The following is a 27,346-nucleotide window of genomic DNA, read 5'->3' as shown; positions in this document are numbered from 1 at the left end:
GGTTGGCTAACCTCCCCTGCGTGGGAAAAGAACTGTTCGATGACACTATCGAGGCGGCTACAAAACGCCTCTCCGAACATGAACGCTCGTTTGCCTCCCTTGTCCGACAAAAGCCCAAACCGCCCGCGTCCAGGCCGTATAGGGCCCCTCCGCGCCGCTACCCACAAAAATCCACCCCTGCCTTCTCGCGGCCCCCACCCAGGCGTCCGCAAGCCCACCACCGGGCCATGCCCAAGTCCCAACCGCCTGCGACTACCAAACCATCCCCGTCCTTTTGACGGGATACGCAGAAGGGGGCGGGCCCCCTCCGCCATAGTCCCAGGCCTCCTTCCCATCGGGGGTCGGCTCAAAGCCTTTTACCCTCGCTGGGAACAAGTCACGTCGGACGCATGGGTCCTTGGCGTGATCTCATCAGGATACTCTCTCAACTTTCGGGCCTTTCCTCCGGACAATCCCCCAAGGAATTGCCCTCCCAACCGGACACAGCTACCCCTACTCCTCTCCGAAGCTCGAGACCTGCTTCGCCTGAGAGCAGTGGAGGAGGTTCCCCCCGACCAACGGGGGAAGGGCTTCTACTCCCGTTACTTCCTGGTACTGAAAAAAACGGGAGACCTACGCCCAATACTAGACTTGAGACGCCTCAACAAATTTCTGGTACGGGAAAAATTTTGGATGCTCTCCCTACCGACACTCTACCCCCTGATCGACGAGGGCGACTGGCTCTGCTCCCTCGATCTCAAGGAGGCGTACACACATGTCCCAGTGCACCCCGCTCACCGCAAGTTCTTGTGTTTTCAGGTAGGGGACTGGCACCTACAATACCGTGTCCTCCCCTTCGGCCTAGCATCGTCACCTCGGGTTTTCAACAAGTGCCTCGTGGTAGTCGCAGCAACCTTACGCTCCCAGGGCCTCCAGGTATTCCCCTACCTGGACGACTGGCTGATCAAAGCCCCGTCCAGGGAAGCGGTTATCTCAGCGACCCAACAGACTATTACCTACCTACAAAGTCTGGGGTTCGAGATAAACTTCCCAAAATCCCAACTACGCCCCTCCCAGTCCCTACAGTTCATCGGGGCCACGCTGGATACGGTTCGCCTCCGTTCCTTCCTCCCCCCTCCGCGTCTAAAGGCGTTAGTAAGTCTGAGTCGAAGGTTTTCCCTGCTGACCTCAGTATCAGCTCGGCAGATGATGACTCTTCTGGGCCACATGGTCTCCACCGTCCACGTCACACCCTTCGCCCGCCTCCATCTGAGAATTCCTCAATGGACCCTGGCCTCTCAATGGCGTCAAGACCGGGACCCGATCGACCGCCCCGTGACAGTTACGCCTTCTTTGCAACGATCGCTCCGCTGGTGGGCCGACTCTTCAAATCTTTCCAAAGGTTTGCTCTTCCTCACCCCACCCCACAGCAAGATACTCACCACGGACTCGTCGGAGTACGCTTGGGGAGCCCATTTAGATGGCCTACGCACCCAAGGGATGTGGTCAGCAGAAGACCGTCGCTGCCACATCAACGTGCTAGAGCTTCGGGCCATCTATCTCGCAGCTGTAGCTTTTCAACATCTGCTCCACGACCGAGTGGTTCTCAGGTAGCAATGTACTACGTAAACAGGCAAGGTAGGTACCGACAACCAGGTAGCAATGTACTACGTAAACAAACAAGGGGGAACAGGGTCCTGGCCCCTTTGCCGGGAAGCCCTGCGCCTCTGGAAATGGGCAATCTCCAACAGCACCTTCCTTCGAGCGGTGTACATACAAGGAGAACAGAACTGTCTGGCGGACAGACTCAGCCGCCTCCTCCAGCCACACGAGTGGTCACTACACTCTCAGACCCTACGACAGGTGTTCGAAAAGTGGGGGACGCCTCAAATAGATCTATTCGCATCCCCCCACAACCACAAGCTACCTCTCTTCTGCTCCCGGATGTACTCCCCGGACCGGCTCGAGGCAGACGCCTTCCTCCTCGACTGGGACGGAAGGTTCCTGTACGCGTTCCCGCCGTTTCCTCTGATACTGCGGACGCTTGTCCACCTGAAAACAGTACAAGCCACCCTGATCCTGATTGCCCCTCGCTGGCCATGCCAGCCATGGTTTTCCCTTCTACTTCAACTCAGTGTCAGAGATCCACTGCCTCTGCCTCTGTTTCCCTCTCTACTATCACAGGGTCAGGGTTCGCTGTTACATCCCAATCTTCAATCTCTTCATCTGAACGCTTGGTATCTCTCCCCCTGACTGCTCTCCCCGTGTCTCAATCAGTCAAGGAGATATTGGAGGCCTCTAGAAAGACCTCGACGAGAACCTGTTACTCCCAAAAATGGACCAGATTTTCAACCTGGTGCTCCTCCCACAGCCAGGACCCGGTGTCGGTCCCCGTCCCTCTGGTCCTAGACTATTTACTTCAATTATCTCATTCCGGCCTAAAGACCAACTCCATTCGAGTACACCTCAGTGCGATTGCGGTCTTTCATCAGCCCCTGGAAGGGAAAGCCCTCTCGCTCCATCCCTTAGTCTCTCGCTTCATGAAGGGTCTTCTGAACGTCCACCCCCCTCTCAAACCTCCCCCGGTGGTTTGGGACCTTAACGTGGTTCTGGCTCAACTAATGAAACCTCCATTTGAGCCCCTAGACAAATGCCATCCAAAATTCCTCACTTGGAAGGTAATTTTCCTACTCGCGCTCACTTCCGTCCGGCGGGTTAGTGAGTTACAAGCTCTGGTAGCGGACCCACCCTTCACGGTATTCCATCACGACAAGGTGGTACTCCGCACCCATCCAAAGTTCTTGCCTAAAGTAGTGTCTGATTTCCATCTCAATCAGTCCATTGTCTTGCCTGTGTTTTTTCCCAAGCCCCACTCTCACCCCGGAGAAGTGGCGCTCCACACTCTTGACTGCAAGAGAGCGTTGGCCTTTTACCTCCAACGCACTCAGTCACACCGGAAAGTCCCACAACTGTTTTTGTCCTTCGACCCAAACCGGTTAGGTCACCCAGTTTCCAAACGCACCTTGTCCAACTGGTTGGCCGATTGCATCTCCTTTTGCTACGCTCAGGCTGGTCTCGCGCTGCATGGTCGAGTAACGGGACACAAAGTCCGAGCGATGGCAGCCTCCGTAGCTTTCCTCAGGTCCACACCCATTGAGGAAATCTGCAAGGCTGCCACGTGGTCTTTGGTTCATACCTTCACCTCCCACTACTGTCTGGACTCACTATCCAGGAGCGATGGCCGGTTCGGCCAATCGGCTTTACGAAATCTATTCGCTTAAATTGCCAACTTCCCTCCATCCCTTTTCAGTTAGCTTGGAGGTCACCCACATGTGAGAATATCATGCCTGCTTGTCCTGGGATAAAGCACAGTTACTTACCGTAACAGGTGTTATCCATGGACAGCAGGCATATATTCTCACAACCCGCCCACCTCCCTGAGGTTGGCTTCTTTGCTAGTTAAGTGAACTGGAGACCACGAGGAGATGCACCCCCTAGTGGAGCAGGAAGGCACGCATGCGTGGAGCAGCAGAGCAAACTTAAATCTTCAATCAAGTTTGCTTGAAAATGCTTCCGCATCGGGGCTCCGTAGATGACGTCACCCACATGTGAGAATATATGCCTGCTGTCCCTGGATAACACCTGTTACGGTAAGTAACTGTGCTATATTGAACTAAGGCCAGTACTGGGCAAACTTGTACGGTCTGTGTCTGTATATGGCTGTTTGGGGGAGGATGGGCTAAAGAGGACTTCAATGACTGGGAGGATGTAGTTGGGCTGGAGTAGGTTTTGATGGAGATTTCGGCAATTGGAACCCAAGCACAGATACCGGGTAGTGTTTTGGATTCTTACCCAGAAATAGCTAAGAAGAAAAAATTTAAATTGAATCAGGTTGGGCAGACTGGATGGATCATTCGGGTCTTTATCTGCCGTCATCTACTATGCTACTAAGAGGAAAAACCAAGAAAAAAAAAATTCTGCACTACAGGTGGGTGTATCTTATGGAGCAAAAAATACGGTTCTCCTGGTGTAATTGTGCACGATTGTGCAACACAGAATTTCTGCAGAATTGCACAGTCATGCAGATTTCTCCTTTCTCGCACAGAATCTCAACTGTATCAGCCTCATCAGGTCATGGTATTGGCAGCGATTCCCACACACTGCCTGCTGTTAACCCGGAAGTCTCTCCGCAACAGAGGGGAGGCTTCTGGATTAGCAACAGGCAGCGTGTGGGAATCGCTGCCGATACCTCGAACCAATGAAACAAGCCTTTTGGCTGATGCAACAAGTGAGGGAAAAAAATAGAGGCTGATTTGTTTATAGTGAATGTGAACTTTTTTCTTGGAACTCTGAAAACCTCTCTTATATGGTGCTAAATACTGCATTGCCTGCTTGTGAAGTAGAAGACAAAATGAAAGCAGTTCTTATCTTTGTCACAGTATTGAGACATGACTTTGGACATTCTGTATCATTCTTAAACATAGGATCCAGCTCTGTGGGTGCTTTGGCACTCCCAAATATTGAACAAATTCTCTGATTGTGCCCAGGATTGGATAACTTCCATTGGGTTTAGCACAATCAATCGTTATGAAAAGTTGGCTCCAATGTATTATATGTCTTTAGTTTTCTGTGTAATAAAATATATTTATACTAGTCTTATAGCCCGTTACATTAACGGGTGCTAGAATATATGTGTGTGTGTCTGTCTTTATTTCTTTCTCTCTCTCTCCTTAGCCTGTTTCTGTATTTCTGTCTTTCTTTCTTTTTCCTCGGCTGTCCACCACCACCCCTTGCCTGCTCCCCTTGCCTGGTCCCCCTGTCTATTCTCTCTCTTTTACCTCCCCTGTGTCCACCACCACCCCTTCACTGCTTCCCTTATTTACCAAGCCTGAAACATCTGTATCCTGCTACCTGTCACCTTTTTTTTTCTCTCTCTCTCTCAGACCTACCTTCCAGGGTCGCTTCTTTGCCGGCTTTCTTCAGCACCTGCACAGTTTGAGAGCCAACTAAATGGCTTTTTTTTCTTGTCTGATTGGGGGGGGGGGAGGGCGGAACAAAGTTGGGAACCCTGAGAAGAGCTGGAGCACGAACAGCAGAGTAAATAAGCCACTTAAAAGGGAAGTCACAGGACCTGGAAGAGAAATCCACCTCACCTGTATCAGACTCAGCAGCGCCAGCAACTGATTTGCCCCCAGAGCTTTCTCTTCTCTTCACTTCTTTTCCTTTCCTGCTCATGGACAAAACGCCATCTAGTGCTTGGGGGGATAAGACATTCCTGATTGAATGTGGAGGACAAACGCCATCTAGTGTATCTTTCAGATGCATTGTGAACCGAAGCACCGAATAGCTGAAAGAGCAGGCTGAGGGATTGTGCGAGGAGGTTCCAGCAATGCAGCTGCTCTTCGTCCTGGCCCGGCGTCTGCCCTCTGCTGACAGCCGCCTTGCCTCGAAGCCCTCCTCCCGGCAGCCGCCGCTCCGCGCATCCTGGAGTCCTGGTGATGTAGTAAGCACGCATGCGCACTCTTGCCTGCACAGCGTGACAGAACAGGGATCAGGGAAGCACGCAGTGAGAGTGCACATGCGCGCTTAGCGTTTTATTATTATAGATATGATATATTTTCAGCATAAAATACAGAAAAGATGGTATTACCTATTGTATCATTCATGGTGTAAAGAGTACAGGGAGAGGAAGAAGGAAAGATGCTGCTGGAGGAGAGGGAGACATACATGGTAGGGGGAGAGGGTGAAATGCACATGGAAGGGAAAAAGGGAAAGATGGTGTATGGATATGGATATAGAGATCTGACAGCACAAGACAGGGGGGAGAGAGAGAGATGGGGGACAGTGGGAAAGAAATAGAAATGTTGAATGTGGCAGTGGAAGAGAGGAAGAATGAGAATGCTGCACGGAGAGGGGTGCAATGGCGAGAGAGAGAGGTGTTGAACAATAGGGGTGGTTGAGGGGGAGAAGGAGATGTTGGATCTAAGAGTAGAATGGAGCGATGCCTGGGAATGAGAGAAGAGTGGGAGAAATGCTGGACCATTAGACTTATCGGCGGCCTTCGACACGGAATCTATCCCCTTTCAACTTTAGAGAGTGCACTCTCGTTCTCCCTACCTTGAAGAGGGTGAGCAATCTGTCTTTATCTGCTAAGTCTATTCCCTTCAGTATTTTGAATGTTTCGATCATGTCCTCTCTGTCTCCTCTTTTCAAGGAAGAAGAGGCCCAGTTTCTCTAATCTCTCACTGTACGACAACTCCTCCAGCCCCTTAACCATTTTAGTCGCTCTTCTCTGGACCCTTTTGAGTAGTACCATGTCCTTCTTCATGTATGGCGACCAGTGCTGGACGCAGTACTCCAGATGAGGGCGCACCATGGCCCAGTACAGTAGCATGATAACCTCTGATCTGTTCGTGATCCCCTTCTTAATAATTCCTAGCATTCTGTGCGCCCTTTTTGCTGCCGCTGCACATTGAATAGACGGCTTCATCGACTTGTCGATCAGAACTCCCAAGTCTCGTTCCTGGGAGGTCTCTCCAAGTACCGCCCCAGACATCCTGTATTCGTGCATAGTTCTTCTTCTAAGGAGCGTCTTTCTTCAGCTAAGCCTTAGTTTACACCTACTTCTACTAGACCACAGACTCCTCGTTCAAGGTCTCCACTTCCATACCTCAAAGACTCGGCGGTTTCGCTTGCTTTGTCCGAGTCTCCTTATTTTTTTGATGCCTTTTTTCCAGCCGAAGCTTCATCTTCGACCCAGGTTGCCTTGACGACCTCGAGTCCTTCTCGAGGCAAGGCATTACCGGATCAGCTATCTTTCGCCTCTTTTCTTCGTCAGATGGCTGTGGATTTGGACCTTCAATTGGATGCTGGTTCCAAATACTCTAAGGAGTATCTCGAAGTCATGCATCTTCCTCAACCTCCAGCAGAGTCACTTAAGCTTTTGTTTCAAACTTTTACCAGATGCCTGGAGACTCCTTATGCAATTCCAGCTGTTCCAGGCAAATTAGACTCCAGATATAAAACTCTCCATTGTAAAGGATTTGAGAATTCACAGTTATCTCACCAATCCCTACTTGTGGAGTCTTCCTTGAAAAGATCCCATACTTCCAAGGTTTATGCTACTGTTCCTCCTGGAAGAGAAGGGAAAACTATGGACAAATTTGGACGTCGCATGTATCAAAATGCCATGATGTCCTCTAAAGTCCATAATTATAATTTCTATTTTGTCACTTATTTTGAGTTCCTTATTGCTCTTTTGCCTAAATTTCTTACTTATTTAGACACTCAAAAGCACTTTGAATTTCAGGAAATCATTGCTTCTCTATCACAACTCAGATTACATCTACTTCAGTCTTCTTATGATGCCTTTGAGTTGTCTGCCCGGGCTGCTGCTTGCTCTATAGCAATGTGTCACCTTACTTGGCTTCATACTATTGACATGGATCCTAATTTTCAGGACTGCTTGGCTAATATTCCTTGTGCAGGAAATGACCTCTTCGATGAATCTTTTGAGGCAGCCACCAAGAAATTGTCTGAGCATGAAAAATCCTTTGCTTCTATTGTCAGACCTAAGCCAAAGCCAGCTTCTGCCAAGCCTACACTCCTTCCTCCCTTTATCAGAGGCATTTTGCTCCGAGGATGGCTCCTTATACTCGCCCTCCTCCTAAGAAACAGCAGCTTCAAAAGCAACAAAAATCTCAACCTTCTGCTGCACCTAAGGCTACCCAAGCTTTTTGACTGTTTAAAACAGAGCATAACCTCCACCGTTCTGTCTCTGACTTCTCTTCCCCCTATAGGAGGTCGTCTCCATCATTTTTACCACCGATGGACGACAATTACATCTGACCTCTGGGTGCTGTTTATCATCAGGGAAGGATACTCTCTTCATTTCACTCAGGTTCCATCAGATCTTCCTCCAAGAGAGTATCCTTCCAGTCCATCCCAGACCGCCCTTCTTCTTCAGGAAGCTCAAGCTCTGCTTCGTCTCCATGCCATCGAACCAGTTCCTTTGGAACAGAAGAACAGGGGTTTTTACTCCCGTTACTTCCTTGTTTCGAAGAAGATGGGCGATCTGTGACCCATTTTGGATCTCAGGGCTCTCAATACATTTTTAGTCAAAGAAAAATTTTGAATGTTGTCCCTGGCATCCCTTTATCCCCTTCTAGATCAGAACGACTGGTTATGCTCTCTGGATCTCAAGGAGGCCTACAGTCTCATATTCCCATTCATCCAGCCTCCCGTCAATATCTCAGATTTCGGGTGGGTAATCTGCATTATCAATACAGAGTGCTGCTCTTTGGCCTCGCTTCCTCCCCCATAGTGTTCACCAAATGCCTGGTAGTGGTAGCAGCAGCTCTAAGGAACTATGGTCTTCAGGTATTTCCCTACCTAGACGACTGGCTCATCAAAGATTCAACATCTCAGGGAGTTATTGTAGTGACATAACGGACTACGTGGTTCCTACAAAGTTTGCGATTCGAAATCAATTTTCCCAAATCCCAACTTCAACCCTCACAGAATCTACAATTCATTGGAGCTGTTCTGGATACTATCCAACTCAGAGCATTCCTTCCGCAACAACGTCTGGAAGCTCGCCTTCAACTCTGTCATACAGTGTCTTCCCGCTCTTCCATCTCAGCGAGACACATGATGGTATTCCTAGGTCACATGGCCTCCACAGTAGACGTGACTCCTTTTGCCAGACTTACATAGTAACATAGTAGATGACGGCAGATAAAGACCCGAATGGTCCATCCAGTCTGCCCAATCTGATTCAATTTAAATTATTTTTATTTTTTATTTTTTTTCTTCTTAGCTATTTCTGGGCGAGAATCCAAAGCTTTACCCGGTACTGTGCTTGGGTTCCAACTGCCGAAATCTCTGTTAAGACTTACTCCAGCCCATCTACACCCTCCCAGCCATTGAAGCCCTCCCCTGCCCATCCTCCTCCAAACGGCCATGCACAGACACAGACCGTACAAGTCTGCCCAGTAACTGGCCTAGTTCAATCTTTAATATTATTTTCTGATTCTAAATCTTCTGTGTTCATCCCACGCTTCTTTGAACTCAGTCACAGTTTTACTCTCCACCACCTCTCTCGGGAGCGCATTCCAGGCATCCACCACCCTCTCCGTAAAGTAGAATTTCCTAACATTGCCCCTGAATCTACCACCCCTCAACCTCAAATTATGTCCTCTGGTTTTACCATTTTCCTTTCTCTGGAAAAGATTTTGTTCTACGTTAATACCCTTTAAGTATTTGAACGTCTGAATCATATCTCCCCTGTCTCTCCTTTCCTCTAGGGTATACATATTCAGGGCTTCCAGTCTCTCCTCATACATCTTCTGGCGCAAGCCTCCTATCATTTTCGTCGCCCTCCTCTGGACCGCCTCAAGTCTTCTTACGTCTTTCGCCAGATACGGTCTCCAAAACTGAACACAATACTCCAAGTGGGGCCTCACCAATGACCTGTACTGGGGCATCAACACCTTCTTCCTTCTACTGACTACGCCTCTCTTTATACAGCCCAGAATCCTTCTGGCAGCAGCCACTGCCTTGTCACACTGTTTTTTCGCCTTTAGATCTTCGGACACTATCACCCCAAGGTCCCTCTCCCCATCCGTGCATATCAGCTTCTCTCCTCCCAGCATATACGGTTCCTTCCTATTATTAATCCCCAAATGCATTACTCTGCATTTCTTTGCATTGAATTTTAGTTGCCAGGCATTAGACCATTCCTCTAACTTTTGCAGATCCTTTTTCATATTTTCCACTCCCTCTTCGGTGTCTACTCTGTTACAAATCTTGGTATCATCTGCAAAAAGGCACACTTTTCCTTCTAACCCTTCAGCAATGTCACTTACATACATATTGAACAGGATTGGCCCCAGCACCGAACCCTGTGGGACTCCACTAATCACCTTTCCTTCCTTCGAGCGACTTCCATTAACCACCACCCTCTGGCGTCTGTCCGACAGCCAGTTTCTGACCCAGTTCACCACTTTGGGTCCTAACTTCAGCCCTTCAAGTTTGTTCAACAGCCTCTTATGAGGAACTGTATCAAAGGCTTTGCTGAAATCCAAGTAAATTACATCTAGCATATGTCCTCGATCCAGCTCTCTGGTCACCCAATCAAAAAATTCAATCAGGTTCGTTTGGCACGATTTACTTTTTGTAAAGCCATGTTGCCTCGGATCCTGTAACCCATTAGATTCAAGGAAATACACTATCCTTTCTTTCAGCAACACTTCCATTATTTTTCCAACAACTGAAGTGAGGCTCAACGGCCTGTAGTTTCCTGCTTCATCCCTGTGACCACTTTTATGAATAGGGACCACATCCGCTCTCCTCCAATCCCCAGGAATCACTCCCGTCTCCAGAGATTTGTTGAACAAGTCTTTAATAGGACTTGCCAGAACCTCTCTGAGCTCCCTTAGTATCCTGGGATGGATCCCGTCTGGTCCCATCGCTTTGTCCACCTTCAGTTTTTCAAGTTGCTCATAAACACCCTCCTCCGTGAACGGCGCAGAATCTACTCCATTTTCTCGTGTAACTTTGCCAGACAATCTCGGTCCTTCTCTAGGATTTTCTTCTGTGAACACAGAACAGAAGTATTTGTTTAGCATATTTGCTTTCTCCTCATCACTCTCCACATATTTGTTCCCAGCATCTTTCAGCCTAGCAATTCCATTTTTTATCTTCCTCCTTTCACTAATATATCTGAAAAAATTTTTATCTCCCTTTTTTACATTTTTAGCCATTTGTTCTTCCGCCTGTGCCTTCGCCAAACGTATCTCTCTCTTGGCTTCTTTCAGTTTCACCCTGTAGTCCTTTCTGCTCTCCTCTTCTTGGGTTTTTTTATATTTCATGAACGCCAACTCTTTCGCCTTTATTTTCTCAGCCACTAGGTTGGAGAACCATATCGGCTTCCTTTTTCTCTTGTTTTTATTGATTTTCTTCACATAAAGGTCCGTAGCCATTTTTATCGCTCCTTTCAGCTTAGACCACTGTCTTTCCACTTCTCTTATGTCCTCCCATCCTAACAGCTCTTTCTTCAGGTACTTTCCCATTGCATTAAAGTCCGTACGTTTGAAATCTAGGACTTTAAGTATCGTGCGGCCGCTCTCCACTTTAGCCGTTATATGAAACCAAACCGTTTGATGATCGCTACTACCCAGGTGAGCACCCACTCGAACATTAGAGATACTCTCTCCATTTGTAAGGACCAGATCCAATATCGCTTTTTCCCTTGTGGGTTCCGTCACCATTTGTCTGAGCAGAGCCTCTTGAAAGGCATCCACAATCTCCCTACTTCTTTCCGATTCCGCAGACGGAACATTCCAGTCCGCATCCGGCAGGTTGAAATCTCCCAACAGCAGAACCTCCTCTTTCCTTCCAAACTTTTGGATATCCACAATCAGATCCTTATCAATTTGCTGCGATTGAGTCGGAGGTCTGTAGACTACACCCACGTAGATAGAAGTTCCATCTTCTCTTTTCAGAGCAATCCATATCGCTTCTTCCTCTCCCCAGGTCCCTTGCATTTCGGTCGCTTGGATATTGATCTTTACATAGAGAGCTACTCCTCCTCCTTTATGACCATCTCTGTCCTTCCTCAGAATCCCTCAGAAAAGATGGTATTACCTATTGTATAGGTAATACTATCTTTTCTGGCATCTCAGTGGGCACAGGATAGTGCATCTCAGTGGGCACAGGTTTGTGATCCACTTTCTCGACACATAACAGTCACTCCTGCATTGAAGCAGTTTCTCCGTTGGTGGATGCTCTCTTCCAATCTCTCCAGAGGCTTGCTTTTTCAAACGCCCCCCTCATCAGAAGGTCCTCACGACAGATTCTTCGACCTATGCTTGGGGCGCTCATCTTGATGGTCTCTGTACACAAGGCCACTGGACCAGTACGGATCGTCAATGTCACATCAATCTGTTGGACTCAGAGTGATTTTCAAGGCTCTCACCGCTTTTCAACATCTTCACGACCAGATAGTCCTCATTCAGGCGGACAACCAAGTCGCCATGTATTATGTCAACAAACGGGGAGGGATGGGATCTTCCTCCCTTTGTCAAGAAGCTCTGAAAGTTTGGGACTAGGCAGTCTGCTACAACACCCTCCTCAAAGCTGTCACCCTCAAGCGGCGAAAAATTGCTTGGACGACAACTTGAGTCATCTTCTACAACCTCACGAATGGACACTCCATTCCTCGCCTGTTCATCACATTTTTAACAGTGGGGAATGTCTCAGATCTCTTTGCAGCTCCCCACAATCACAAATTGCCTCAGTTCTGCTCCAGGATATATTCTCCTCATCGCCTCTAGGCAGAAGCTTTTCTTCTTGAATGGACAAATCTCTTCCTGTATGCATTCCTTCTCATTCTCAAGACTCTGGTCAAGTTGAAGAACGATCATGCCACCATGATTCTGATTGCTCCTCGGTGGCCGAGACAACCTTGGTACTCCCTTCTACTTCAACTCAGCAGCAGGGAGCCATACCTTCTACCAGTTTTTCCATCTCTGCTTACACAGAGTCAGGGATCTCTTCTTCATCCTAACCTGCAGTCTCTACACCTGACAGCTTGGTACCTCTCAACATGACTCCTCTTCAGTTTTCTCAACCTGTCAGAGATATTTTAGAGGCTTCTAGGAAACCTACCACTAGACAATGCTATCACCAAAAATGGACATTCCTCCTTATCTTCTGTTTTGGATTACCTTTTGCAGTTATCCACTTTGGACCTCAAATCTACATCGATCCGAGTCCATCTCAGTGCAATTGCGGCTTTCCATCAGCCTATTGAAGGGAAACCTCTCTCTGCTCATCCGGTGGTTTCCAGATTCATGAAAGGACTTTTCAATGTCAAACCTCCTCTCAAACCGCCTCCTGTGGTTTGGGACCTCAATGTTGTTCTTGCTCAATTGATGAAGCCTCCATTTGAACCAATGTCTACGGCTCATCTGAAGTATCTCACTTGGAAAGTGGTGTTTCTCATTGCCCTCACTTCTGCTCAAAGAGTCAGTGAACTACAAGCTTTAGTTGCTGATCCACCTTTCACTGTCTTCCATCATGACAAGGTGGTCCTCCGTACTCATCCTAAATTCTTCCCTAAAGTGGTTTCAGAATTTCATCTCATCCAATCCATTGTTCTTCCAGTGTTCTTTCCAAAGCCTCATTCTCATCCTGAAGAATCAACTCTTCATACTCTGGATTGTAAACGTGCTTTGGCCTTCTATTTGGAACACACCAAACCACACAGAACTGCTCCTCAACTTTTTGTCTCCGATCCAAACAAGTTGGGATATCCGATCTCTAGGCATACCATTTCCAACTGGATGGCTGCTTATATCTCATTCTGCTATGCCCAGACTGGATTACCCCTACACAGTAGAGTCACAGCCCATAAAGTGTGTGCCATGGCAGCTTCTATAGCTTTCCTCAGTTCTACACCTATTGAGGAAATTTGCAAGGCTGCTACTTGGTCCTCGGTTCATACTTTCACTTCTCACTATCGTCTGGATGTTTTCTCCAGACGGGATGGTCAGTTTGGCCAAACAGTATTACAAAATTTATTCTCCTAAAATTGCCAGCACTCCCACCATCCCATTCTGGTTAGCTTGGAGGTCACCCATATGTGAGAATACCTGCCTGCTTGTCCTGGGATAGAGCAAAGTTACTTACCGTAACAGGTGTTATCCAGGGACAGCAGGCAGCTATTCTCACAACCCCCCCTGGCTGGCTTCTCTGCTAGCTATCTGAACTGAGGAGACACGCCCTACGCTGGGCGGGAAGGCACTCGCGCATGCGCAGTGCAGTCGACTCGAAACTTCTAGTTTCTACAAGCAAGTATGCTTGCGAGGCTTCTGCATCCGGGCTCCGTTGATGACGTCACCTATATGTGAGAATAGCTGCCTGCTGTCCCTAGATAACACCTGTTACGGTAAGTAACTGTGCTTTATCTGGGGACAGCAGGCAGATATTGTCCTGGTTGGCCTCTTCACTTGGACATAGAATGATGACCTCGCAAGCTGGCATCAGGCAGGAAGGCACTTGTACATGCCTGCTGTCCCTGATAACACGGTAAATAACTGTGCTTAATAGAAAAGCATAGCATGTATATTAAAATAGGAAGATTAAAATTTCTGGGACAAATGAGGAGTGTTCTTACTTCCCCCCCCCCCCCCCACACACATACTTTCCTTATACAGTGGTGCCTCGCATAAAGAACGCCTCGCACAGCGAACGCTGCACACAACGAACTTCATTTCATGATTCATACAACGAACTTCGTTTCACACAACGAAGTCGCCCGAGCTTCCACGATCGCTGCCGATGTATTGCATCCTTCCGCGCAGGCACTGCAGGCAGTTGTTAGTCACTGCGCTTAACTTAAGCACGTATCGCGGCAATCGTTCTTCATTACGAATTAAATCACGCACGTATCACGGCAGTCGTCCTTTTAAGATAAACTCAATATTTTTTATATATCATGGCTTCTAAAAAAAGCAGGAAGGTGATTTCTGTTGAAATGAAACGGGAAATAATTAGAAGGAGTGAATGTGGGGTAAAACAGTGTGACCTCGTCAAAGAGTTTGGCCTCAGCAAGACCACCATTTTCACCATTTTGACAAATTTATCTTTTTTTATGTCATCTTAGCATATTTTATGCTGCAGAATGAATAATTTTTTTTAACATGTATTGTTATGGGAAAACGCGTTTCACATAACGAACTTTTCGCATAACAAACTTGCTCCTGGAACGAATTAAGTTCGTTGTGTGAGGCACCACTGTACCTCCATCGCTTAATATGATGATACAATTCCTACTTAGTGAGAACGCCTACTACTATTAGTGCCGACTGGATTATTCAGCAGTATCATATTCCATCTGTGGGTACTATCTAGTCCTCTTATTTGTGCTGCATTTTTATCAGACACCCATCCAGTGTCCCAGTTTTGACTTCCTTCCAGTTTCATGCAATGATATTGGTTACTTTAGCTGCTAGCACTAACGATGGAACTGGATTGCTTGCAAAAAAAATCTCCTTTAATATACTACCCAACATTCACCCCAAGAAGACATTGTTTAAAACTATTAAATAATTCAATATTCCCTGCTCAACTTTCTGGCTTACATGTGACTGCTAAGGGTGTAAAAAACTTGGAGTGGTCCAGACATACGGGAAGAGACTGAAAAACCTGAATAGGTATACTCGAGAAGGGAAAATGGTGAAGGTAGAGGGCATTAATTGAGATTGCGAGATGATTCTTTTTCATGGAGAGGGTGGTTGATACCTGGATATTAGGAGTGTCTTTCAGAACACTTACAGGAATCTTATATTCAAGACAAGTGTGATTTGATTCATAACCATTGGTCACGAATTGCTGAAATTTTATTTTGCAACGGACCCTTACAGCATTCGTTAAATATTCACTAAAACGTGCATTATTTTGGGGGTTTTTTCACTAATGTAATTCACATTGAGATTTTTCTGGGGCTTAAGTGATATGATATTGGCTGCAAATGCTTATAGTTCACTGTGGCCTGATTGTGAAGTATCAGGTCACTGAACTGAATACTCCAGTTTATCTCTGGCACTGTATGGGTCTTACCACTGCATATATAGCTCCACTCTAGATTTGGATTTTTGTATGATGAAAAAGGACCCAACATGGTCTGTGTTTTGGCATACAGTGCCTTCCTCAGCAGCATCAAACAAATAGGAGAATCCCTGGCGAAAACCACTCGCATAGATCATTGCTACAGTGAAACCAAACTCCTGAGGAAGGCACTGTGTGCTGGCAAATGCATAGCTCACTTTGGATAGCAAGACCTGTATTTTTAATCAAATACTGTAGACAAATGTATTATGTGTAGATGAGGTTTTCTTTTTTCAAATTCTTGTCAAATTTCTTTTTTCATTCTAGGACACCAGTTGGAAGAGGAAGAGCTTGGCTTCGTCTTGCACTCATGCAGAAAAGACTGGCCGATTATCTGAAAGTTCTTTTGAATCACAAAGATCTCTTAAGGTATTAAGATGTTACGGTTTGTTTTGCCAAACATATTGCTCAAACTGGCAGTTTTCTGTCAAGCGGGCACAACAATGGCTGACATCTAGTAGTTCTGGGACAGATTTGCTCTCATAGCTCAGAAGCATAAAGCTTTATTTTGTGTTGCCTAAAAAAAAAAGATTTAAAAAAATGAGGTTGGATAATTTCCTAAAAGAAAAATCCATAAGCTATTTGAAACATAGCAACATGATGACAGATAAAGGCCAAATGGTCCATAGCATCCGCTATCTCCTCTCTCCCTAAGAGATCCCATGTGCCTGTCCCATGTGAGCGGGGTTTGGGCATGCACACACACAGCCAGCCATGATCACAAGTACTAAAGGAAAACTCTTTATTAACTCAACCACACGCCCCCCCCCCCCAAACAAAATCCTGTTTCTTCACAGGGCTTGGCATATAAGAAACAGTCTCTTTGTTTAATAAGCAAAAATCCTGAGATAGGCCTGTGGCTTGTGACTGCCATGCCTCAAACACAGCCTGCAAAAGTCTTTCTCAAATCAGGTTGAAAGGGCTGGTCCTAGCTAGACCTCAGAGCAGGGCTGACATGTAGTCAGTATTAAGAAGTTGACTTACCTCAGCCAAGCAGATTGTCTAGAAGTTGTAGTCAAGGAATATACTGGGGCTATTTCTTTCTCCTTCCCTGGGCTTCTTTAATGCAGCTCTGGCTCTGTCTGTTATACTTACTGATAACGGCTTCCATGACTCCTTCTTCCCATGTCACTTCCCCAAGGGAGGAACTACATATGATAAGGTGGCTCTGACACTGTGAGGGAGTATCCAGCAGGAAGAGTGGTAGTGTCCTATAGACCACAGTTCTTCAACCGCCGGTTTGCGGACCGGTGTCGGTCCGCAGAAAATTTCTGCCGGTCCGCGCAGGGCCGGTGAGATCAAGTCGGCAGTTAAATTTCCTGCTGACTGCGGTTTCTGCTCATTAATGTTCCTCCCAGCCTCAGGCGATTAAGATAGGCTGCCGACGTCGGGGCCTTCCCTCTCTGAGTCTCGCCTGTTCGGAAACAGGAAGTTGAAACAAAATAGGCGGGACTCAGAGAGTGAAGGTCCCGATGTTGGCAGCCTGTCTTGATCACCGCCCCTGCCGAGTTGCTGAAGAGGGCCGCAGGGAAGTTACAAGTAGAATGGAGAGAGCTGCAGATACAGGTGCAGGTGGAGGGAGATGGTGGGGAGCCTTCACAGTGACTTCCTCCCCTCCCACCAGCTCTCCTACTTGCCAGGGCAGTGATTTACCGGCAACTTCCTGTAGGCAAGTACTGAGAGATGCTGGAAGGGGAGACAGCCACTGTAGGAGGCAGGGAAGCTGCTGGATAAAGGGAGAGCTGTTACTGGACTTGGAGAGAGTTAGAAGGAGAGATGCTGCTGGGATGGGAGGAGGGAAAGGGATGGGAAGAGAAGAGAGTTAATGTTGGATAGAAGGAGGAGGGAAGGGAGAAGAAGGAGAGATGCTGCTGGAAGGGGAGGAGGGAAAGGGATGGGAAGATAGTTAATGTTGGATAGAGAGAGGAGGGAAGGGAGAAGAAGGAGAGATGTTGCTGGGAGGGGGGGAGGGAAAGGGATGGGAAGAGAGTTAATGTTGGATAGAGGGAGGAGGGAAGGGAGAAAAAGGAGAGATGCTGCTGGGAGGGGAGGAGGGAAAGGGATGGGAAGAGAGTTAATGTTGGATAGAGGGAGGAGGGAAGGGAGAAGGAAAAAAAGGAAGGAGGGAAGGGAGAAAGAAAAAAGGAAGGAAACAGCTGGCAGGGAAATTACAGGAGGGGAAGGGGGTCAGGGTGGAATGGAGAGATCAGATGAGGGAAAGGGGAGAGAGAGGAATTAGAAAGTAGAGAGACATTGATGCTGGAAAGAGGGTCAGCAGAGAAATGAGAGAGGGATAAAGATGCTAGATCTGGTGTAGGAGAGATAAAAATGAAGAAGGCAGTGAAGCTGGAATGAATGATGTAAAAAGGAGAGAGGAGGAACAGGCTGGATGTACAGGGAAGAGGGGCATAGAAAGAAGTCAGATACATATGGAAGGGGTAGAGGGCAGACATTGGATGGAACGGGCAGATGCTGGAAGGAAAAGAGTGAAAAGAAGATGAAAGCAGAAACCAGTGACAACAAAAGGTAGAAAAAAATAATTTTATTTCTATTTTGTCATTAGAATATATCAGATTTGAAATATATATCCTGCTAGAGACATAACTGGGGACTGCAGTATTCTGTTAGCATGATATTTCTATAGCATGATATTAGCATTCTATAATAACTTGGCTTGTTCAGTTTTCTTGATAGTAGAGGGGATATATGTGAAGGGGAGGGGAGACAGGGGTTTTGCTGGTCCGTGTTCTGTATATTTGTATTTATAAAATCACAATTGTTCAGAATATTGTTTCTTTTTATACTTTAATAAAATACGTTCAATATAAAATAATTGCGGCTTGTGCAGATGGGATCAGATGGTTTGCGGGGACTGAGCTCGTGGAGATGGGGCGTAAACGGGATTTTTAAATTTTAGTCCTAGTAGTTTCCCGGTCCACAAAATAATTCTTTTATTTCTGCCGGTCCACGGGTGTAAAAAGGTTGAAGAACACTGCTATAGACTATTCTTGTACAATTTCTCTGGATGCTAAATGGATGAGATCTTGTATCTCTATTAGCTTCAGCTGCAGGCAACTAAAAGTTGATCCCTCCCCTTTGGGCTACCTGCCCGGGAGCTTCCTGTCTTGCCCAGTTTGTTCTGCAGCTTCTCTGCATGGTATCATCTCAGTTAATTCTGCTCGTGATTTGTTTTATCTTCCTAGTCCTTTTTGATTTTTTTTTTTGTGGGTTTGTCCACGTGCTCCGGATCAACTCGGTTCGAGTGATCATTCGGCGGGAGATCGTAGACATATTAAAGTTTGTCTGCTTCCAGAGGGTGCTCTGTAAGCCTGAAACTGCAGTAAGCCCTCTGGACAGCCTACAGATTGGATTGGGTCACCAGGTTCGGGAGCCATCTCTCCCCTGGTTCGTCCACAAAGGGGTAGAGTGTAAGCTGCTGCAGTTCCGAGGAGGTACGCCAGGATCAGAACCGCGCCACATGTCTTCCCTGATTTCCCTGAGGGGTCCTGGTGGTCATGATCTGAGGTGGCAGGGAAGGTGAGGCGGTCAGAAGACCTGACATATCCAGTTCATTCAGCTCCTGAGGGACTGATCTCCTTGCTTGTACTATGTTTTACAGGCTGCCATAGACTTTCATTGCAGCACATGTCTCTGTGGTGTCTGTGAGTCACAGAGTTTGCCGATTTTGGGGGGTTTCCCTGCATTCCCTGTTCCCCCCCACCTGTAAAATCCTAATTTCACCGTTTTCCTGCGTTTTTAACGGCCATTTTTTTGTCAAAATCGGCACCCGTGGTGGCCATCTTGGATTTTCTTTAAAGTTTTTAAAACTGTATTTTGTAGACTTAGAAACTTCATTTTTGCTCCAAACTTCACATATGGCCACCTCAGGACAGGATGGCATGAATTCATGCTTTAAATGTGGCGGATGGCTTGCAGATTCGCAGTCATGTGTTACGTGCGCTTCAGCCCACAAGGGGCGTGAACTGTGTGTGGATGCCTCACTATCCTTCGTTTCCACCGGAGATTTTTCAGCGTCTGGAACACCAAATTTGGGCGAGGAGGGCGCTTCCGCGAAATGCAAGTGCAGTTCCGAGGATAAGTCTCATAAGTCTTCAAAACACTCCAAATCGGAGTCCCGCAGATTGGCCCTGGCCACCAGGGACTGTTTTCCGCCGGAATTTGTGGATATGATGTATCAGGCTTTCATGCGAAAGCGGGCTGTGACTGTGTCCCCCTCTCAGACTCCGTTGCGACAGGCTTGGATTCCAGCATGTCAGTCTGCTCTCTTGCTGTTCCGCTGTAAAAACAGAGGCAACTTCCTGCTATTGCCTCACTGCCTGTGTCAATTTCTATGCACGGCTCTTTGGTGGGCTCTACTGATGTGGCTAGCCTAATGGATATCGGGGATTTCCGGAGCTGTTGTCCACGATCTGGGTAAGGATCAGGCGGTGCGCAGGCTATTTAAGTCCAGTCGCCTTCCTGATCTTATCTCTCAACCCCTGCGAACGTTGAAACTTGATTCTGACTTCGTGGTTCAGGCGCAGTGTTCCGTAATGAGTTCTAAGTCCCCGCTTTCCGCTTCCTTTCCGGATCACGGGGATTTGGCGGAAATGCTTTTGGAGGTTTGGGAGGCCCTGAAGGGTCCCCTGAAGTGCGCTAGGGCCATGGCGAAATTGTATCCTATAGCTTCAGAATTTTCCGAGCGCCTAGTCCTGCCAAGGATGGATTCGGCGGTGGCTCAGGTCACTAAACGTACCTCCTTGCCCTCGAATGGGAATTGACTGGTAGCGGGAGTTCTCATGCCCTCTCTTTATTTTCTTCTGTTTCCTGTTGTCATAGGTCTACATGGCTTTTCTACTAGCTGAGCAAGATAGGAAGCTCCTGGGCAGGTAGCCCAAAGGGAAGGGATCATCTTTTAGTTGCCTGCAGCTGAAGCTAATAGAGATACAAGATCCCATCCATTCAGCATCCAGAGAAGATATAGAAGAAGGAAGATTAGTAGAGGTAAGAAACCTAATCTTTCATTTTATACCATTATTAAGATGGGAAAATCCACTACTTATTCCTAGGATAAGCAGCATAACATCTGTTTCACTCTGTTAGGATCTTGCCACATACTTGTAACCTGGATTGGCCACTGTTGGAAACAGGATACTGGAGGATAAAAAGAAAATCCAACAGATCTGCAGTAAAAATACAGTGAACAGAAGACAAAGAAAGATGCACAAGATACAGGCAAAGTTTATTTTAAACAAATAGACAGATTGTTGTGTATAAATGTACTGTGGAAGGCATCAGCTGTTTTGCAGCACATCATTACTGTTTTTTGCATACAATATACAGATCAGGCTTTTGTTGCGTGTTCCTAATTACCACCACTTTTTGGGACCCATGAGGAAGACTGTTTGTTTGAAACACGGACCGTCTTGGACCCCATGTCTCATATAAAGTGGCACATTTATAAGCAACAATCTGTTTGTTTGTTTAAAATAAACTTTGCCTGTATCTTGTGCATCTGTCTGCAGTATCTTTCTTTGTCTTCTGGAAACAGGATACTGGTCATGATAGACCTTTGATCTGTGCCAGTTGATCAGGATAATTGCACACATGCGTACTTATAGCTTTCTAGGGTTGTAAAATGAAAATGGAAAAAAATAATGATGCAAAATATTTTAATAAAATCCAAAATCTTATTTTTTATTAGATATCAATATTAGATCATAAGAGTACTCAATTAATTGATTAGCAAATCAATTGAGTATCATTTGCATCAGAGAATTATTACAGAAGCCAAAAGCTGGCCTTGCTCATAAAAAATTCCAACGTTTTACCAGTTACACGTCCATATATATCCTAAATGACGACATTCCTTCGTTACAATCCATCTGCAGTCTAATTGGTTCACATTATTTATTCCCATATAAGGCTAGCTTCATATAGGCGTGTCACAAATTACATTCTTATATCTAAAAGTTACATTCTCACATTAAGCTTACATATTTTATAAAAAGAAGAAATACATAGACCAATATTATAATATACTTACAAAACTCCTTAGCTTCTATATTCTTTCCTGTAAATATCAGTGTTCTTTTCTATTCTGAGATCTCTGTCTCATTAAGACTGCACAAAGAAAAGATGGAAAAGAGCAGGTACCCCTCCCATCAAGATTCTACGTAGAAAAAAGTTGCTCAAGGTTGCTCAAACACCATCTGTTGCCTTATCAGGATCTCTTCAGGATTTCAGATATATGAAAATCAAAATAACATATATTCCTATCTTATCTATATTGGTTGTTAACATATATTCCTATAGCTACCTAAGAAAATTTCTATTATGTAATTTTTCCTAACTTTCTGATACTTAACTTTGGATCATTTCATACCATGATACACATGTGGTTTAGATTTGTCCTTAGCAAACGCAAGTCATGGTAAACCAGGGCCCCCTGGTATGTGGATACCAGGTCAAAAGCCAACTCCTGTCTGCCTACATTTCCCTGAGGATTGGCCTAGTTCAGGCTGGTCACTCTAACACAAAGAAGCTCTATAAACTTAAGCTTCCCATCTGGAGTACATTTGATATGGTAGTCATCAATCACAAAATGTCCTAGCCTGCCTCCCTATATCCGTCAAGCACATGACATATATCAAATCCATATGGTAACTTAAAATTCCTGTTTTTAAACTTTTTGTATTTCTGATCATTTTATTCCAGTTTATCCACTTTTCATTTATAGCTACTAATCCACATTCTCACTTGCTCTTGGATTAGGCCTTATCTATCAACAGTTTTTCTTTTCTTTCTAGCTAGTAAATCCTGATGCAATGTGAGAAAGTGTAATAGCTGAATTTTTTTATTTCATGTTTGCTCACTTGTACCTGCCCAGGTAAACTAAGCTGGCCCTACTCAGAACTACTTAAGACAGTGGTTCCCAACCCTGTCCTGGAGGAACACCAGGCCAATTGGGTTTTCAGGCTAGCCCTAATGAATATGCATGAAGCAAATTTGCATGCCTATCACTTCCATCATATGCAAATCTCTCTCATGCATATTCATTAGGGCTAGCCTGAAAACCCGATTGGCCTGGTGTTCCTCCAGGACAGGGTTGGGAATCACTGACTTAAGGCATAGGACAAGGTCCTGACAGTATGGCAACTCTTATGTTCTGTTGCAGATACACAGGAGTCTGTACTTGAGCTGTTGATTCCCATTTCCCGCGAAACAGCAGAACAGAACAAGTCATTTCTATACCGCATAACCGATAAGTTCGATGCAGTTTACAAAATTTAATAAATAATACAATCTAAAGAAAATTGATTAATTTGCAAACAAATGTGTCTTCAGTTGCTTTCGAAAATGATTATAAGACATGGAACTCAATAGCAAAGGTTTCAGTTCCTTGTCCCAGAAAGCAAAGATTGGTGATATTTTGTGTAATGACAGCCTTTGACAGATGGAAAAGTAAAAGGCTGTGTGAACTGCGTGAATGCTTGGTTTGAGTAAAGGAAAATAATTCAGGTAAGTAAGTGAGCGCCATGCAGAAGAGGACTTTGTCCCAAAGCAACCAAATTTAAATTTAATTCAAGCCTCCACAGGAATCCAGTGCAATTCTCGATAGTAAGGATTCACATGATTGAACTTTTTCAATCCATAGATCAAGCATTCTGGACTATGCGCAGCCTAGATAAATTCTTTTGAGGACCTGCCAAATATACTATATTGCAATAGTCCAGTTGGCACAACACCAGTGATTGAACCACTTTGAGAACTAGAAAACTCCTCCCCTTCTGCAGTGTAGAACAGCATACTCTTCTCATGTAATTTCTTCTGCAAGCAAACTCGGAAGGTATGTTTTGCTCTGCTCTGCTTCACTTTATTATTTTCAGGTATTTTTCTGGTGGGCATACTCTGTCGGAAAAAGGACACAGTCCCATATGAGAGGACTGCTGCTCCCAGGCCATTCTCAGAGTACCTGCTGATCCAGAATGCTTTTAGTACCATTAGGAGCTTGGGATCTGTCCCCCCTGGGAGCGGCTTGTCTGCTAATTTTATCAGAGGGTTGAGCACAGGCTGTGTGGCCCCTGAGTAAGAACCTTCTGGGTATAATAGACCTCATTACCACCATGGAAATTGTCACCTGCAACCTCAGGGCAATGGGTCCAGGGCTGCGGGGACAAGGAGAAACGCTTGTGTGCTGCTGCGGGCGACACAAGGAAAAAGAAAATATAGAGTTTAGTGAAAGGATTGCCAACAAACCAGGAAAGTGTTTGTCAAAATCAGGACTGGATTTATTGCTAACATCCAAGCAAACAGGCTGCTTCACTTGAGCGTTCATATACCAGTCTTAACTCAATACAAAAAAAATAACTTTGTCAGGATACTTCATCAAATAGCACAGTCTCAAAATCTTGAGCTTCAAATTCAGTAATTTATTCTCAAGCCACAACGGGCTCTATATTTAGCAAGAGTCCCAACTTGGAAAACTTTCTTCAAAGAAAACCCCCCCAGAAAAAAACAGTCTTTTCCTTCAGGTTACAAACCTGAGCTAACAGCACTGTTCCCCAGCAATGAAAAAGTGCTGGACAGGTGGTGTGCTCCACGTGGTGATAATTGCCACAATTTAGGCCCTCTATCCCACCTCAATAACGTGGGGTAAACCCCCACCACCTTGGCAGAGAAAAGTCCACCTTCCCAACAAGGAAGAAAAATCAAATCAAACAATTCAGTGAAAGCTCTTTACAGTTCTTGTCCATGTACTTCCCCTGCTTCCAATTCAACAGGTAAGTAAAGCACAGCTCAGAAAAATACAGTCCGAAAACAAAACACAAGCTTTATATTCCAATTAAGCAGTTACTCTCACTTGCCTTTGACTCAACCCACTTCCATGGGTTGAACTTCATTCAGTGCTCAGTGTTAGGCTCCAGTTCCAATTCCATGTCTTGAATGCCTTCCACTGGATCAGGAGTTAGCTCAGAACCGGCTTCTGTAAACTCCATGCATTCAGGCAATCGGTGGCTCTGCAGAGCTCTCCTTCTCTTCAACTGCAGCTGCTCTCCTTCTCTCAACTTTTCCCTCCCTTTCTAAAGCTCAGTCTAAGGTTTAGGAACTTGCAACCATGCCCCAAACTCCCAGGTGCAGAAGATATCCGGTTATAAACCCTGGGATAGCGCGGGGGAGGAGAAAACTGCAACCCAGCCCATGAGCTCCCTCTACTGGACACAGCAGGAAAGTCAGTCATTTTACCAGAATGAGTTTTAACCTGGTCAGGCTAAGGAATGACAGCATTGGAAATGGGTCTTATACTAGGGCCAGACCTAGCAGGCACAGCTTGCATATCACAAAGTCAACACAATATACACCAGCATAGCTCTGCAAGACGGTGATTGGTCTTTCTCACTTTGTTCTGACCACTTCATGCTCTGGTTTAACCTACTCTGGCAGGAAGCCAAACAACCTATTCTCCAAGCCATTAAAAACCTACACAACCAGAAGTCATATTGAAGCACCCTCCTTCTTGCCCGAATTCAAAGACTTTGAAGAGTTCTCAGACCCACTAGACTTCTAAGCTACCTGGGACAAAATCAGCACCGGCGTCTACGACAGACTTGGCCCCAAATCCCTGCAAAAAAGACGGATCCACGAGTCTGACAAATGGTTTGACGAAGAGCTCCATTGTGAGCCCACCAGGACAGATAGGGAAAATACTTGAGTACCTGATTATAAAAACCACTTAGATAATCTGGATAAGCAGTATATAAAAACCTAATAAACTTGATGATGTTTCCATGACCTCATTGGGGGGAGGGTTCTTCTCAATGATTTTCCCTACAAAAGGCAACACTGCAATTGGTCTGTAATGCCCTAAAAAGGATTCATTTAAATTCTTCTTCTTCAATAATGGTTTAACTGTAGCTGTTTTCAATAACTCAGGCATAATACTGTCTCCAAAGATCGATTAACAATTAATGTCAGTGAAGGTACAATTCCATCATTATAGACGAAGAGCACAGTTCAACTATCGACCTTGTAGGACATAGATAATGTAAGCCTCTGAAACCTTTGCAAACTCATCCCATTTTATATGCTTTACCTGGATTTCATCCATCTCTAAATTTATGATTTTTAAAAAAAATTTTCCTTGGGCAAACTTTCACATCCGATCCAACATTCCCATTGTTAATAACTGGCCCTTCAATCAAATATTTCATGGTTGCAAACAATTCTTTTGGTCTCTTAACCGCTTGTTTCACTTTCTCACTATAACATTCATCTCTTTCTATTTTACAGAACTCTTTATTTATATAAGCGGAAACTAAAATTATCATGATCATTCACATTCAGTGTTTTCACCCAAATGCATTCATACTTTTTCAATTCTCTCCCTAATTCCTGTATGCATTCTGTCATCCAAGGTCAATAATCCATATTCTTACAAGATTTAACTTTCTTCAAAGGAGCAATATCATCCAAACTTCACCATACGTGACACAATATCATTCTCATCCAACTTCTGCAACAGAGCTAACCATTTATCTCCCAAGGCCTGGATGAATCTCTGTAAAATCTTTGTCACTGACAGGCTTCACTAATCCACCATCAAATAACAGTGCAAATCTCACTAAACAGTGATCATAAGAATTGCCACTGCTGGGTCAGACCAGTGGTCCATCGTGCCCAGCAGTCCACTCATGCGGCCGTCCCTGGGTAAAAGACCAGTTCTCTAAATGAGTCCAGCCTCACCTGCATACGTTCCAGTTTAGCAGGAACTTGTCCAACTTTGTCTTGAATACCTGGAGGGTGTTTTCCTTTATAACAGACCAAACTATAGGTTGTATTACAGGTAATATAGTTGCATTAGCAAAATACAGGCAGCTTAAAAATTTGCACATTTTTGAGCTGCCTGTATTTTGCTAATGCAACTACATTAAGATAAGTGTCACTGTTTTTTGGATTTATCACTTAAAAGATAAATAAATAGTGTAATTGTTTGAATGTGATGGGAGGAGGGCTTTTTTGACCATTGATTATTGCCAGCCTATAGGTGAAATGAAACAGTATTATGATTCTGGGCGTCAGAGGTATTTTTCCTCTGATTAAAGTAGTCTACGGTACTTGTTTATAATATTTTACTTAAGAATATAAAAAAGAGATAAATGCTTTGTCATTTTAGAAAAGGAGAAAAAAAACAGGGCTGTGGAGTTGGAGTGGGAGTCAAGGAGTCGGAGACAATTTTGGGTACCTGGAGTCGGAGTCATGGGTACCAGAAACTGAGGAGTCGAAGGATTTATCTACCGATTCCACAGCCCTGCCATGGCTGTGAAGTTGGAGTCGAGGAGTTGGAGACATTTTGGATACCTGGAGTCGGAGTCATGTGTACCAGAAACTGAGGAATTGGAGTTGGGAGTCGAAGGATTTATCTACCAATTCTACAGCCCTGCCAGGGCTGTGGAGTGGGAGTCAAGGAGTCGGAGACAATTTTGGGTACCTGGAGTCGGAGTCATGGGTACCAGAAATTGAGGAGTCAAAGAATTTATCTACCGACTCCACAGCCCTGTCATGGCTGTGGAGTTGGAGTCGAGGAGTCGGAGACATTTTGGGTACCTGGAGTGGGAGTCGTGGGTATCAGAAACTGAGGAGTCGGAGTTGAAGGATTTATCTACCGACTCCACAGCCCTGGTAAAAACTGCGCTTT

General features: G+C 45.5%; 1 protein-coding gene across 19 annotated transcripts in view; it reads left to right on the top strand.

Moving 5' to 3' along the window:
• Positions 1–27,346, top strand: part of RUFY1 (RUN and FYVE domain containing 1) — a 278,993-nt gene that overhangs the window by 48,065 nt on the left and 203,582 nt on the right. For all 19 annotated transcript variants that reach the window (XR_004537446.1, XR_004537447.1, XR_004537444.1 and 16 more), the window contains one exon: positions 15,919–16,020. Coding sequence is in view for 14 of the 19 variants with exons in the window: in XM_033926870.1 (XP_033782761.1) it covers positions 15,919–16,020 (102 nt within the window). In the remaining 5 variants the exon portion in view is untranslated. The remainder of the gene's footprint in view (positions 1–15,918; positions 16,021–27,346) is intronic.

Source organism: Geotrypetes seraphini, chromosome 18, assembly GCF_902459505.1.
Source record: "Geotrypetes seraphini chromosome 18, aGeoSer1.1, whole genome shotgun sequence".
Classification (NCBI taxonomy): Eukaryota; Metazoa; Chordata; class Amphibia; order Gymnophiona; family Dermophiidae; genus Geotrypetes; species Geotrypetes seraphini.
Note: the sequence above shows the minus strand (reverse complement) of the source record. Positions and strands in the feature narration are given on the sequence as shown.